Source organism: Mixophyes fleayi, chromosome 10 (assembly GCF_038048845.1).
Source record: "Mixophyes fleayi isolate aMixFle1 chromosome 10, aMixFle1.hap1, whole genome shotgun sequence".
NCBI lineage: Eukaryota > Metazoa > Chordata > Amphibia > Anura > Limnodynastidae > Mixophyes > Mixophyes fleayi.
In genome coordinates this window covers 10807517-10822987 of record NC_134411.1, presented here as the reverse complement: position 1 = coordinate 10822987, position 15471 = coordinate 10807517, and the positions used below count along the sequence as shown (strand labels likewise).

Here is a 15471-nt window from a genome sequence, read left to right as displayed (position 1 = left end):
AAGAAGAAACGCCATGATTAGTATTTATAACATTGTCTAGTACAGTGTTTCCCAAACTCAATCCTCAGGTACCCCTATCAGTGCATGTTTTTCATATCTCCTTGCTGGAGCACAGGTGTATCCATTACTGACTGACACATTATAATTATACCACCTGTGGATCTGTTTCACTCAGTAATGAATACACCTGTGCTCCAGCAAGGAGATATGGAAAACATGCACTGTTATGGGTACCTGAGGACTGAGTTTGAGAAAGCCTGGTCTAGTAGAATGTGTAAATGCTGCAAACCATAGTAATAAAAATAGTAGTTTCTAACTAATTCAGATATATGACTGATGATTGCAAGTATCTGTTTATTTTTGTATTTATTAGTGTAAGGTAGCCTGGATGGAAACAGGAAGTTGCTGCAGACAAAAAGGAGCTATGTTCTATGCACTACAAACTCGTCAATGTAAGTAAGGACAATGTGGATATGGAAAATATATGTAATTTTTCCTGGTATAATAAAGTGTAAATTAAGAGAGTGAATGAGAGCAGTGTGTGGCTGTTTTTATTTCAAACAAATGTTGTTGTTTTTTTAAACAGTGTCTGTGAGTTATTTACAATTTCTTTGGTGCACTAGAGGTCCCAGGTGCAGGGCATGCTGGCACCTGTGAATCACAAGTGCCAGCATGCCCTGCAGCCAAGGATATGTTGGTGCCTAAAGTACTACAAATTCCATCATGCCCAAACATATAATAGTGGTCTGGACCTGCTAGGACTTGTAGTACACCACGGACATAATGGTTAAGTAATTATATTCTTTAACAAATTAGCCTGCACCCAACCTAGTGGTGTAGGAATATCCCTAGTACTAATAATAATGGGGCTGTTTAACACAGGGGGAGGGAGTTCATTGTTTTTTTTGCAGTCTTCCTCCCCCTAGATAATCTAGTCACATCCTGACTCATCTCTGGTCAGTTTGGAACTATGGCAGAGGGAACCTTTGTTGCTGATCTCCCTGCTATCCTATCACCAACCCAGGCATAGCCTAGTGCAGGGTTTTCCAAACCCAGTCCTCAGGGCTCCCCAACAGTGCAGGTTTTCCGGATCACATGTGACATAATTAGGACCACCTGTGGATCTGTGGAGGGACAGAAGATGTCAGAGCCGGTGCCCGTGAAGAGGGCGAAGATATCCGGCAGCGCTGTGCCCCTGGAGGGGCTGAAGAGGTCCCCGATGGTGCCCAGCTACAAGAAAGAAGAGGAGAAGTACTCACCCGTCCATCGATCCAGCGGCGGTGAGTATAACTTCTTTTTTGCAGGTCCTGTGCGCGGGGGAAGGATGAGCCAATCAGGGCTCATCTTTCCCCGCTGGCCAATCAGCGGCCGGATGCGCGAGCCAATCGCGGCTCGCGCCCGGCCATTCAAAAGATTGGCGCCGACGCGAGCCAATCAGCGCTCGCGCCGGCGGATGACGTCACGCCGGCGACTATATAAGTCGCCGGGTGGCGCCATTTTGGCAGAAGTCCGTCGGCGGGGAGGAGAGAGGACGTCTCGTCCAGACGTCCATCAACAGAGCCAGCAGCAGCGGCGGCAGGGGGCCCTTGTAAGGGCCGTGAGCTACCCTGCCGCCAGAAGACTTCAATCAAGCCGCCGGAGCGGAGATCGCCGGCGGGGAGCCCTTGTCAGGGCTGAGAGCGCCCCCGCCAAGCAGCCTTCAACAGCGCCGAAGAGGAGAAGAGGCGCCGCCGGCTGGAGGGTCTGGAAGACCCGGAGAAGAAAGGAAGAAGACGGCGTGTCAAGTTGAGTATCCTGCGCAGAGCAGGTAAGTATACTCAACGTTAAGTTCGGGCACTAGGCCCGTGGGCACATTCGGGCACAAGGCCCGTGGCACTGTAAAGTAGGGGCACAAGGCCCAGGGACCTGGGCACTAGGCCCCAACGTGTTAGTGGGCCAGTAGGCCATTAGTATATGTATATAAAGGGGACAAGCCCCTGTTAGATAGAGAGGGGGACTCTGAGCCCCAGAGGTACAAGGGCACAAGGCCCTTAGGTAGTTAGGGGCCTAGAGGCCATAGGAAGGCCAGAGGGCCTGGTTAGGGGCTGGTAGCCCATCTGCTATTAAGGGCACAAGGCCCTCGGCTAGTTAGGAAGGCCACAGGCCTCAGGCAGGGGCTAGGACCCCTAGGTAGTAGGGCACAAGGCCCTAGTGAGTGGGCTCAGAGCCCTGAGTTAGAGAGGGGGCTGAGGCCCATTAGTCAGAGCAGAAGGCTCTGTGTGTAGCTGGGCAGAGACCCATGGTGTATAGGGCATAAGGCCCTGGTGGTGTGTGGTAGAGGCGTGGGAGCCTCGTGAGAGTAGGCGCGGTCCTGTGTGAGGTGAGCACACGTGGTTAGGAGGTACGGTCGAGCGTAGGCTCCCGTGGTGCTGTAGCAACCTGCTGGTTGGCTAGCAGCGGTGTGTTCGGGTAAGTAGCGGCAAAGTACTGTAGACTGTATTTATTCTGTCTGTGTGGCGAGTGTAGTTTACATTACAGTATTTTGGTGTGCTTTCTAACTGTGTCCAGGGGCAAGACGTCAGGCCCCCATTAAAGGTAGGCTCTTGTTTCCTGTGGTTTTCCTGTGTTAACCCGTGCTGTGGGGGACAAGTGTAAGTACCAGCATACACATAGTCAGGGGAGAACACATGTAGTTTCCCTGTCCCTTAGGTCCCCGGGGTCACACTGGTACCCAGAGGGGGTGGCTGAGTGAGTTGGTGGCAGTACAGCACCCCTTGAGGCAGTTCCAGGGGCGGCCGTGGTTCTGATCAAGGGTCCTCAAGGCCGGTTCCGTGCAGGTGGACCTGTGGTTCCGGACGTAGGGACACGTGTGAGATACCCGAGTACAGGCAGTCGGGCGGTTCAGTTCGATCGGCTGTTCCGTGCGGCAGTCGGCCCGCGGGTTAGTGTGCTGTTTTACTGAGCCTCAGCCGGGCTTAAAGAACCCGTACTTAGGGCCTGTGTGTGACTCCATAGCAAGAAGGCAGCTTCTTGGTAAGACCTGGGTGAGGGGGTTAGGAACCACCCTCCGGTTTAGGCTGTGAACACCGGCTGGTGTTCCCCGTAGCGTGTAACTAGTAGTTCCGTTAGTGCACCACATTTAGTTAGTCCTAGTGTTTGACGTAGTTGCGTTGCCGACCATTAGAACGTTGTTAGGGTCGGGTCGCCGTTGTAGTTAGTCCAGTTCGTGGGTGCCATCTTAGTTCACGGAGAGCGTAGAGGGAGGCTGTGTGTCTTGTCATCCGCAGGAGTCGGGAAGGTGCAGGAGAACCGGATCGGAAGTGGGAGTGTCCCGGTGAGTATCACGCTCGATTCCTCCTTTCGGTTAGGCCCTCACCGGCAGGTGTGTGAGGCACTTGAGGCGGGATTAGTCCTCGGATTAGTCTTGGCCTTCAGTGCCTGTAGTCCCCCGCGTCTTGGCAAGAACAAAGTGAGGAGGCGGCAAGGAGCTTGGACTGACCGTGTCCTTGTCCTTTGCCGTAGTCTCGGACAGCCCTTACCTGGTAGGCACGGCCGTAATCTCTGCCTCTATCTTAGAGGGACGTGATTGGAGGTGGCTGCGGATCTGCTGGGATCGGATCGCAGCTGGGAAATCAGAAGCGGACTGGAGGTGACCATCGTTTACAAGGTGAGTTATTTTCTGTTGCGTCTGTCCCTGTCTTTCCCCGCAGGGGGCGTTACAGATCCTTTACAGTGTGTCAGTCAGTAATGAATACACCTGTGCTCCAGCAAGGCTACATGGAAAACCTGCACTGTTGGGGAGCCCTGAGGACTAGGTTTGGGAAACCCTGGCCTAGTGGAAACAGAACAAGGGCTATTAAGGCAATTTCTATGTTTGAGGTGGGGTGGGGTGGTTGCCTGTTTGTCTTTATTAAATATTTATTTAACAGTCTTAAGGGCCGTTGTTTATGATATGATGAAACACTATCCTACGCTTTTAAGTTTGGATATTTGGGTAGCACAGTGGCTCAGTGGTTAGGACTTCTGCCTCACAGCACTGGGGTTATGAGTTTGATTCTCGACCATAGCCTTATCTGTATGGATTTTGTATGTTCTCCCCGTGTTTGCGTGGGTTTCCTCCGGGTGCTCTGGTTTCCTAACACGCTCCAAAAACATATTAGTAGGTTAATTAGCTGCTATCAAATTGACCTTAGTGTATGTGTGTGTGTGTGTGTGTGTGTGTGTATGTATGTATGTATGTATGTATGTATGTTAGGGAATTTAGACTGCAAGCTCCAATGGGGCAGGGACTGATGTGAATGAGATTTGTGTACAGCACTGTGGAATTTGTGGTGCTATATAAATAACTGGTAATGATGGTAATGATTATGTGGTTTAAGCGTATCTAATGAAAGTTTATGCATTTTGGATGATATTTTGAGATAATGTAAGTTGCACATATCAAAATCATTTTGGCTCGAAATATAAAACTAATGGACGCGATATATGCTTACTCTGTTCATATAAATTGCGTCCTAATCTACATAAATCCCAGATCTGCAACATAAATGAGGACCATAGATATGGTCATTCAGCTGTATTCTCAAACAACCATATTAAAAGGAAGCTCAATGTACTGAGCTGGGCAAGTGCGATGTAATCCATGAAACATAACATTTTGTTTTTTTTGTAAAATATGATGCATTCCCTTAAAGTCACTTTGCGCTATTCAGTGCATATCAGTCTGAATCGTAAACAAGTAACTATGTTTTTAAACATTAAACACAAAAATTAATTTTAGTTTCCCTCTTACTCGGTGTTGGCGGTGGGGAAGTTGTAATCTCTGGAGTAGTTGTAGTCTCGGTCATAGTGGTTGTTGGTGATGTTGAAACTGTTGTTGTAGTCACAGTAGTAGTTTGCGGGGTTGTAGTTAAGCAATATTCTGGTAGTGGCTTACAACAATACACACTAATCTCATAGTTGTAACAGACAGGTATGGTTCCAGTTTGGTCGTTGTTATTACAGATGAGTCCATAGTAGACACTACATATCACATTCTGCCCCAGCTCGTTCAGAGGTCTCTCTGGGAATTCCTGTGCTCTGCAGGAAATGTTCTGTGCCATCTCACACACTTCAAATCCGGCATTCCTGATATTCTCATATGTCTCATAATCTCCTCCATTGGGGTCAGATGTGGGAGAGCTCACATCAAACCACTGAGACCATGAGCACTCAGGGATACAGGAAGGTGCTTAAGAAAACAATAGTAAAATCAAATATATTTACATCTACATCTTTGCCTAGGACCATGTAAATAACAACAGAGAAATTAAAGCCATCCTCTGTATTTATAACATTGTCTTAAGAATTTGTATATCCTAAAAAGACATAGTAGAAAATAGTATTTTATTATTTCAAATATCTAAGACCCTTTGATGACTGATAGTTACAAGCAGGGGCGGATTGGCCATAGACCTTACAGGGAAGTTTCCCGGTAGGCCGATGCCTAATGAGGCCACCTGGAGGCCACCTCAGATTTTTCCGGGGGGGGCGCGTTTGGATGCGGCGGGGGGAGGCACGTACAGGAAAGCAATCTAAAATATTGGTGTTCAGTGGGCAGCAACAGACAGCCAATTGCTAGGCTCCCACGGTGCTGTTCGGCAGACAGGAAGTCTGACTTCACTTCCTGTCTGCCTGATGTGAGAAGAGACGCTGCTCAGAGCAACTGAAGGTAAGTGAGGGGGGCTTAGTATACTATACTATACTGAGGGGGGCTTAGTATACTATACTATACTAAGGGGGGCTAACTATACTATACTATACTAAGGGGGGCTAACTATACTATACTATACTAAGAGGGGGCTGCCTATAGTATACTATACATTTGCCCTGCATGGCTTTAGAGATGACCCACTGTGTGTAAAGTCATCACATCTAGGTTTTCCTAAATGTTACTACAACCAAATTCCTGTAGTTCTAAATCCCGCCTACTTTTGTGTTGACCCCACCTACAGTTATTTTGGTCCTGCCGACATGAGGCCACTTCAATAATTTTTTCCAGGGCCACTTTAAGTTCCCAATCCGCCCCTGGTTACAAGTATTCTTTAGCTCGTTATTTATTAGTCTCAGTTAGCCTTCATGGATATAAGAAGTTTCTACAAAAAAGGAGCTATGTTCAATTCCCTACAAAGTCACCAGTGTAAGGACAATTACAGCGGAACACAAAATATAATTGTAGGGTTTAATAGTACATCCTTTATGTATCATGCCAAACATTTGCTCTTGAAATGTTTCTTTTTTTATTCCACATTGTATCAGAGAAACCCCAAGACAGAAAACATTTTTATATATATATATATATATATATATATATATATATATATATATATATAATGTAATAACTAATATATATCTACTATATAAATGCCTAGTGGCGTGTGTGAAAAAAAACAACAAGCTGCAGCGCCACCTGCTGGGCAGAGTTATACACTGACCTATATATTTCTTAAAGGAGAAGTGACAGTTGGGAGTGGTTGGTGGTTGCCGGGGGTGACAGTGGGGAGTTTTTAACACCTTGGGCTCGATTTACTAACAGGTGTGTTTGTAAACCCGCCGACTTTCGGTGGGTTTGGCGGCGGTTTAGCCATCGCCGGATTTACTAAGGCTAAACCCGCCGTCCAAACGGCCAGAAATGATGTTTTCAAACCCGCCTCTGTATAAAGCGCCATGACGGTTTCAACAATGTTCAACATACAAACAGCCGGATTTACTATTAGGGTGTTTATAAAGCCGCCGGAAAACCGCCATTCAATAGACCAAAATGAAAGCGCTGCTTGTGAGCAGCGAGATTGTTCAAACAGCTGCTGTTTCAGATATTTAGTCAATCAGAACATAAGAGAAAGCACCTTTGATATTTTAATCATTTGGAAAATCATTATTTATTGCTAAAGGGACAAAATAAATGTATTAATAATTTATGAAATAATTTTTTTTTATATTTTTTTTTTAAAGGGACACTGTTATAGCATTATATTTTGTAGAAAATGTGAATATATAATGTTAATAACTGATTGTTAATGGTGGATATAATTATTTATGTTGCACAATTTGTCATGACATATTGTCCAAATAATGTAATAATTAAATAATTTTATCCCCTTTATATAATGAAAATTTTTTATTCCCTCATAAGATAATATTTTATTCATTTTGCCCCTTAATCAATAAATAATGATTGCCAACATAATTTAAATGTCAATGGTACTTTCTCTAATGTTCTGAATGGCAAAATAGTTCAAACAGCATATTTAAGCTAATAAGCCATTCTGAAGCAGGTATTAAAACTGTCCTGTCCTGTCTTTTGGCTGGTGGTTTTGTGGCGGTTTTGTGGCTGTTTCATCCAAACCGCCGGCGGTTTAGCTTTTTCAATCCGCCACACATCGCCAGTCATTTTAAATTGAAGCCTCAAGTCGCCCTATAGTAAATGCGGCGGTTTGAACCACTAAACCGCCGGCGATGAGTGGCGGTTTCAAACCGCCACCAAACACGATTCTTAGTAAATCTAGCCCCTTAAGTAGCTTGATGAAGATGAAGGATGAGGTGATGGAGAAAAATTATGAGGTGGTGACATGTGGACAAAACCACGTTAAAAAAGGGCGCTTGCGTTGGGAAGTAACACTCTTCCCCTGAGGAGGCCTGGGCTAGGCCCAAATGCATGACAAGAACCTTTTTAACACCTTAAGTAGCTTGATTTGACTAGAATGCATGAGTATCATGCACGGGTAAACTTGTATGTATATATATATAATATATATAAAGTAATAACTAACATCCTGTTTTGTGTATATAGCATGCGTGTTATTTTGAGTATCAGATTCAAACGTGGCCAAAGCAGCACTTCAGTTAGATTTAATTGAATAATATGCCAGAAGTAAGCACAAGGATGCAGAGTGAACACTAGACTAACTTGGACACATGGTAATAGGACATGCTGCATCCATGATCCATCTAGAATTCACTATTTCTGGAGAATTTAAAAAGAGTCTTGGAAAGAATTAACATGTAAATTATCATAAAGTTCTATGAACCCTATGTGAAGATCTGCTTATGGTATATTCATTGGAGTTAGGCTACACAGCATATGTATTAGATAAGAAACAATCCTTTTTGTTCTTAATGAGACCTTAGAATGCCGCAATTTTCTTACAAGAAAAATGATGTCCTAAAGTGTTGATTCGCTCAGTTAGATTATCATGACATTGAATATTAAATATTGTTCCCATTTCACACCAAAGTGAATACACTGTCAAAGCACTGCTTGCATCATTTAGACAGTGAAATCATTGTAGTGTGACTGCAGAACCGTCCTTCCCATACACTATTACAGCGAAGGTGAAATTTCAGTCTGAATGCAAAATGCACTTATCTTATATGATGTAAAAAGGATGGAGGATAAATTGTGCATGGGTTAAGGTGGGATCATTCCTTTTTTTAAAGTCTGTGATACATTTACAATTCTAATCTTAAGGTTATGTGCTTGTTTCAGATCACATGAGAACCAATACATTTAAGAATAACATATTAATCTTTCTTTTTTTAATCATGTAATGCAGAATTACTTACTTGCTGAAGAATAGGTTGTTGAAGGAACGATGGTGACTAAAAATAGAAGTATTGGTTTTATTATTTAATAATAAATAAATAATAATATGTCAGATATACGTCAGAGCCAATGTGTACTGTTTCCCTAAACTGCATATAATGGCTAATAAACAATGAGGGGACCACTGAAAAGCACTCATCTTGATATTGATATAAATATTACAACTTGATAAGCAAAAAATAAAAAAATAGTAATTGTTAACTGCAATTTGGTTCATAATAAGGTTATCGCCATATCAGCGCCGTTGCTAGGGTCCTTGGTGCCCTAGGTACAGTGTGAAAATCGGCGCCCCCCCCCCTTTAAAAATCGGCACCCCCCTGTCAAAATTGGCGCTGCGCTTCCCTCCCCTCAGCTCCCCATGTCTTTCTTTAACTTACCTGCATGAAGCTGCTCCTCTCTGCTCTGTCTTCTCCCCTCCACTCACAGACACTGTCGGGCCCTGATGATGATATCATCACGGCCTGTCGCTGTCAGTGAGCGGAGGGGAGGAGACAGAGCAGAGAGGAGCAGCTTCATGCAGGTAAGATTCATAGCCCCTTCCCTCCTCTCCCCCCCGTGGATTTCCGTTTTAAATGACCATAGTCATTTTTTTTTTTAATTTCGAGGCGCCCTGCAGAGCCCGGCGCCCTAGGCAATTGCCTAACCTTGCCTAATGGGAGCGCCTGGCCTGCACCATATGCAGCATTGCTGCAAGATTCACTTTAATCATCAATTAAAGAGTTGGTAGACCCTGAGATCAAATAGAGATGGTCGTATATCGTTTCTCAAACCGGTTTGTTGAATCGGTACAAAAATTTGAAATTTCACAGGAATTTCTCGAATTTTAAATCAACTTAATAAATCGAGCTATATTCCAAAAAGTTGTGTAGGTCCAACCAGGTTCCTGCTGGTCTAACCATGTTTAAGTCAGGTAAATCGTGTATAGTTCAGTCTGCATGTGTTCGAGCAAGTTTACACATGTTCGAAGACGTTTGAACACGTTCAAGCTTCAATTTATACATTTTAACAGTTTTTAAGAAGCTCTGTGAATGTGTGACTTATAATGTGACTAATTATATGCTTTATTTCAGCCTGGTTGAGGAAAAAAGATGTGTCATGGAGTGGTGGTTTGCCCAGATATTGAGGATCAAAGTGACACATGGTTGTTTGTTTGTATTGTAATGTTTTCATAGTTTTAATGTATAGGACTTTCTGTAATCTGTCTCTATGGCTGCCTCTGCTACTTCTCTATAGTTTCTAACACAATTTCCTAGCATCTTTCTATATTTGATCTGTCTCCTCACTTTCATTTCTGTATATTGTCACTTTAATATCAGTGATATTTTATGCAAACCATCGGGAGGTTAAAGAATCAGCAGGACATTCACACAGTACTTTTAAACAAAGCCTCATCACTATTTTAAGCATACCTCAAAACTGTCCCGATATTGGTTGGACATTCCCGATTAGTCGACCACAAAAGGGGCAGTGGGTGGAGCTTTCCAAAAGTGGAAATTTTGGGGGGATAAGTTGCAGGGTATAGGTGAATGGGAGTGGGGCCTAATTTTGTGACAATTGTGGATTTATAAAATGTTGCTAATTATGTTTTGACAGAGAGATTTAAAGGGAATAACACTAATTATTTTCTTCTTTATATGAACCCCTTAGTGGACTTTAAAAAATTTTTTTTAAGATTTCAGTCTCCTGACAGACCTGGATCTGCTTTATTAAAGAAATATTTGAAGAATTCAAATGATCAGGCATGGGGACGGATCGTACAACTAGTGAGGGAAAGTGAAGATAATTAACAAGAATAATAGACAATAACTTGATATATTTAATGGATTTGTATTACTAAAGGGATCAAAAAGAATTAACACTAACTAGAAAGCACAACTAAATAAGCAACCAATTCCACTGGCTTATAATGACATTTGACACATCCTAATACCAAAAAATAAGCAAGAGAAACAGAAAATGTATTTTTTAAAGAACACTTACATGGCGTTGTTTCCTCAGTCTCTGTGGTACACTCTGTGGTAGTGATGATTGGTGGTGAAGTTGTTGTTATTGTGCTAGTAGTGAGACTGGTAGTCGTGGGTTGTGTTGTAGTTGATGTTGTTGTTGGAGTTGTTGGTTCTGAAGTGTTTAGAAGCAAGTGACACATCAATTTAGTGGATATTATTGATATCAACAGTGAAATAAATTCACAATACCTTAATGACAATAAAGATTTGCAAGCAAACTAAATTTAAATAAATGTGTTAATAAGGTGAGTTTATTTTGAATCACATATTTAATGTCAGACAACAGTGGAATATGCTCACTGTCACTCTTTGGTTGCTAGAATTTCAGTTTGAAAGAAAATATATTTTGACGAAGGACAGGTTAGATTATAAGTATGTTACAGAAGCTACACAATGTCATTATTAAGCTACTTTAAAATGTGTTTTAATGACCATTTTAAAATTATGTGTTTCAAACTGTTTGTTGGAATATTGTAAACAGCAGTATTTTTTTCACTCTTACCAGAAGTTGGAGATGTAGTAGATGTGATCTTTTCGGGTGTTGGAGTTCTAATCTCTGGAGTAGTTGTTTCAGTAATGATAGTTGTTGGTGATGATGGAACAGGTGTTGTTGTACTTGGAGATGTAATGGCTGTGGTCTTTGTAGTGGTGGGAGTTGTTGGCTCTGAAGAAGTTGTAGTATCTGGTATAGTTGTGGTTTCAATAGTGATGGTTGTTGGGGATGTAGTCAAAGATGTTGTACTCTCAGTTCTGGTGGTTGTCTTTGAGGTGGTGGAAGTTGTAATCTCTGGAGTAGTTGTTTCAGTAATGATAGTTGTTGGTGATGAAGGCACAGGTGTTGTTGTACTTGGAGATGTGATGGTTGTGGTCTTTGTAGTGGTGGAAGTTGTTGGCTCTGGAGAAGTTGTAGTTAAGCAATCTTCTGGTAGTGGCTTACAGCAATACACACTAATCTCATAGTTGTAGCAGACAGGCATGAATCCAGTTTGGTCTTTGTTATTACAGATGAGTCCATAGGATACATCACATGTCACTATCTGCCCCAGCTCATCTAGTGGCATATCTGGGAATTTCTGTGCTCTGCAGGAAATGTTCTCTGGCTTCTCACACAGAACATGTCCAGCATTCACAATGTTCTCATAGGTCTCAAAATCTCCTCCATTGGGTTCATATTTAGGATAACTCACATCAAACCACTGTGACCATGAGCACTCAGGGATGCAGGAAGTTGCTGAAAAAGCAATAGAAATATGTTATATGTTTACAGCTGTGTCTTAGCATATGAACATTTAAACATCAAGAAGAAACGCCATGATTAGTATTTATAACATTGTCTAGTACAGTGTTTCCCAAACTTTTTCCTATCTCCTTGCTGAAGCACTGGTGTATCCATTACTGACTGTGGATCTGTTGTGCTCCAGCACAGAGATATGGAAAGCATGCAATGTTTTGGGTACCTGAGGACTGAGTTTGAGAAACACTGGTCTAGTAAAATGTGTAAATGCTGCAAATCATACTAATAAAAGTAGCAGTTTCTAACTAATTCATATATATGACTCCTTTTGAAAACTGATAATTGCAAGTATCTGTTTATTTTTGTATTTATTAGTGTAAGGTAGCCTGGATGGGAATAGGAAGTTGCTGAAGACAAAAAAGGAGCTATGTGAATCACAAGTGCCAGCATGCCCTGGCAGCCATCGGTATGCTGGTGCCTAAAGTACTACAAATTCCATCATGCCCAAACATATAATAGTGGTCTGGACCTGCTTGGACTTGTAGTACACCGTGGACATAATGGTTAAGTAATTATATTCTTTAACAAATTAGACTGCACCCAACCTAGTGGTGTAGGAATATCCCTAGTACTAATAACAATGGGGCTGTTTAACACAGGGGGAGGGAGTTCAATTTTTTTTTTTTGCAATCTTCCTTTCACCAACACAGGCATAGCCTAGTGGAAACAGAACGAGGACTATTAATGCAATATGTATGTTTGGGGTGGGATGGTTGCTTGTATGGTTTTTTTTTTAATATTTATTTAACAGCCTTATGGGCCGTTGTTTATGCTGAAACACTATCCTAAGGTCTTAAATTTGGATGTTTTGGTAGCACGGTGGCTCAGTGGTTAGCACTTATGCCTCACAGCATTGGGGTCATGAGTTTCATTCTCAACCATGGTCTTATCTGTATGAAGTTTGTATGTTCTCCCCGTGTTTGCATGGGTTTCATCCGGGTGCTCTGGTTTCCTCCCACACTCCAAAAACATAATAGTAGGTTAATTGGCTGGTATCAAATTGACCTTCGTCAATTTGTGTGTGTGTGTCTGTGCATGTATGTTAGGGAGTTTAGACTACAAGCTCCAATGGGGCAGGGACTGATGTGAATGAGTTTTCTGTACAGTACTGCGGAATTAGTGGTGTTATATAAATAACTGGTGATGATGGTGATGATTATGTGGTTTAAGCGTATCTAATGAAAATGTATGCATTTTGGATGATATTGGGAGATAATGTAAGTTGCACATATAAAAATCATTTTGGCTTGACATATATATTAAACTAAAGGACGCAATATATGCTTACTCTAATCGTGTAAATTGCTTCCTAATCTACATAAATCCCCGAACTGCAACATAAATGAGGACCATAGATATGGACATTCAGATGTATTCTCAAACAACCATATTACAAGGAAGCTCAATGTACTGAGCTGGGCAAGTGCTATGTAATCCATAAAACATAATATTTTGTTTGAAGCATTCCCTTAAAGTCACTTTGCACTATTCAGTGCATATCAGTCTGAATCGTAAACAAGTAACTATGTTTTTAAAGATTAAACACACAAATTAATTTTAGTTTCCCTCTTATTCGGCGTTGCCGGTGGGAAGTTGTAATCTCTGGAGTAGTTGTAGTCTCAGTAATAGTGGTTGTTGGTGATGGTGAAACTGTTGTTGTAGTCACAGTAGTAGTTTGCGGGGTTGTAGTTAAGCAATATTCTGGTAGTGGCTTACAACAATACACACTAATCTCATAGTTGTATCAGACAGGTATGTTTCCAGTTTGGTCGTTGCTATTACAGATGAGTCCATAGTAGACACTACATATCACATTCTGCCCCAGCTCATCCAGAGGTCTCTCTGGGAATTCCTGTGCTCTGCAGGAAATGTTCTGTGCCATCTCACACACTTCAAATCCGGCATTCCTGATATTCTCATATGTCTCATAATCTCCTCCATTGGGGTCAGATGTGGGAGAGCTCACATCAAACCACTGAGACCATGAGCAATCAGGGATACAGGAAGGTGCTTATGAAAACAATAGGAAAATCAAATATATTTACAGCTGCATCTTTGCCTAGGACCATATAAATAACAACAGAGTAATTAAAGTCATCCTTGGCATTTATAACTTTGTCTAATTGAATGTGTATATCCTAACAAAACATAGTAGAAAAATGCATTTTATTATTTCAGATATCTAAGACCCTTTGTGATAACTGATAGTTACAAGTATTCTTTATCTTGTTATTTATTAGTCTCAGTTAGCCCTCGGGGATAAGTTGCTACAAAAAAGGAGCTATGTTCAAAACCCTACAAAGTCATCAGTGTAAGTAAGGTCGATTATAGCGGAACACAAAATATAATTGTAGGGTTTAATAGTACATCCTTTATGTATCATGCTAAACATGTGGGGGTAAATGTATCAAGCTGAGAGTTTTCCGGCGGATTTGAAAAACCAATCACATGCTAGCAATCATTTATTTAGTACATTCTACAAAATGACAGCTAGAATCTGATTGGTTGCTATAGGCAACATCTCCACTTTTCAAACCCGCAGGAAAACTCTCAGCTTGATACATTTACCCCTTGCTCTTGAAATGTTTCTTTGCTTTATTCCACATTGTATCAAATAAACCCCAAGACAGAAAACATTATATATATATATATATATATATATATATATATATATATATATATGTATGTAATAACTAACATCCTGTTTTGTGTATATAGCATGCGTGGTATTTTCAGTATCAGAATAAAACACAGCCAAAGCAGCACTTCAGTTATATTTTATTAAATAATGTGCTAGAAGTAAACACAAGGATGCAGAGTGAACGCTAGACAAACTTGGACACCTGGCAATAGGATATGTGTCCATATTAACATATAAGTTTTCATAAAGTTTTATGAACCCTATGTGAAGCTCTGCTTATGCTATATTAATTGAAGTTAGGATACACAGCATATGTATCAGACAAGAAAGTCTGAATGAGACCTTAGAATGTCTCAATTTTCTTACTAGAAATCTGATATCTTAAAGTGTTGATTCGCTCAGTTAGATTATCATGATATTGAATATTAAATATTGTTCCCATTTCACACCAAAGTGAATACACTGTCAAAGCACTGCCTGCATCATTTAGACAGTGAAATCATTGTAGTGTGACTGCAGAACAGTCCTTCCCATACACTATTACAGCGAAGGTGAAATGTCAACCTGAATGCAAAACGCACTGATCTTATGTGATGTAAAAAGAATGGAGGATAAATTGTGCAGGGGCTCTGGTGGGGGTCATTCCCTTTTTTTAAGATCTGTGATACATTTACAATTCTAATCTTAAGGTTGTGTATGTTTCAGATCACATGAGAACCAATACATTTAAGAATGACATATTAACCTTTCTTTTTTTAATCATGAAATGCAGAATTACTTACTTGCTGAAGAATAGATTGTTGAAGGAACGGTGGTGACTAAAAATAGAAGTCTTGGTTTTATTATTTAATAATATTTTATTCACTTTTATTCACTTAAGTAAATTTCAAGTCAACAAGAAACTACATAC

The 15471-nt window shown here is 41.3% G+C and overlaps 1 protein-coding gene across 4 annotated transcripts in view; it reads right to left on the bottom strand.

Moving 5' to 3' along the window:
• MUC2 (mucin 2, oligomeric mucus/gel-forming) overlaps nucleotides 1-15471 on the bottom strand; it is a 115809-nt gene that overhangs the window by 60945 nt on the left and 39393 nt on the right. For 3 of the 4 annotated variants that reach the window (XM_075187859.1, XM_075187857.1, XM_075187858.1), the window contains 5 exons: nucleotides 15344-15379; nucleotides 11129-11857; nucleotides 10601-10738; nucleotides 8581-8616; nucleotides 4772-5209 (listed from right to left, as the gene is read on the bottom strand). In XM_075187859.1, the coding sequence (XP_075043960.1) occupies nucleotides 4772-5209; nucleotides 8581-8616; nucleotides 10601-10738; nucleotides 11129-11857; nucleotides 15344-15379 (1377 nt within the window). The remainder of the gene's footprint in view (nucleotides 1-4771; nucleotides 5210-8580; nucleotides 8617-10600; nucleotides 10739-11128; nucleotides 11858-15343; nucleotides 15380-15471) is intronic. The other variant, XM_075187856.1, reaches the window with a different exon arrangement.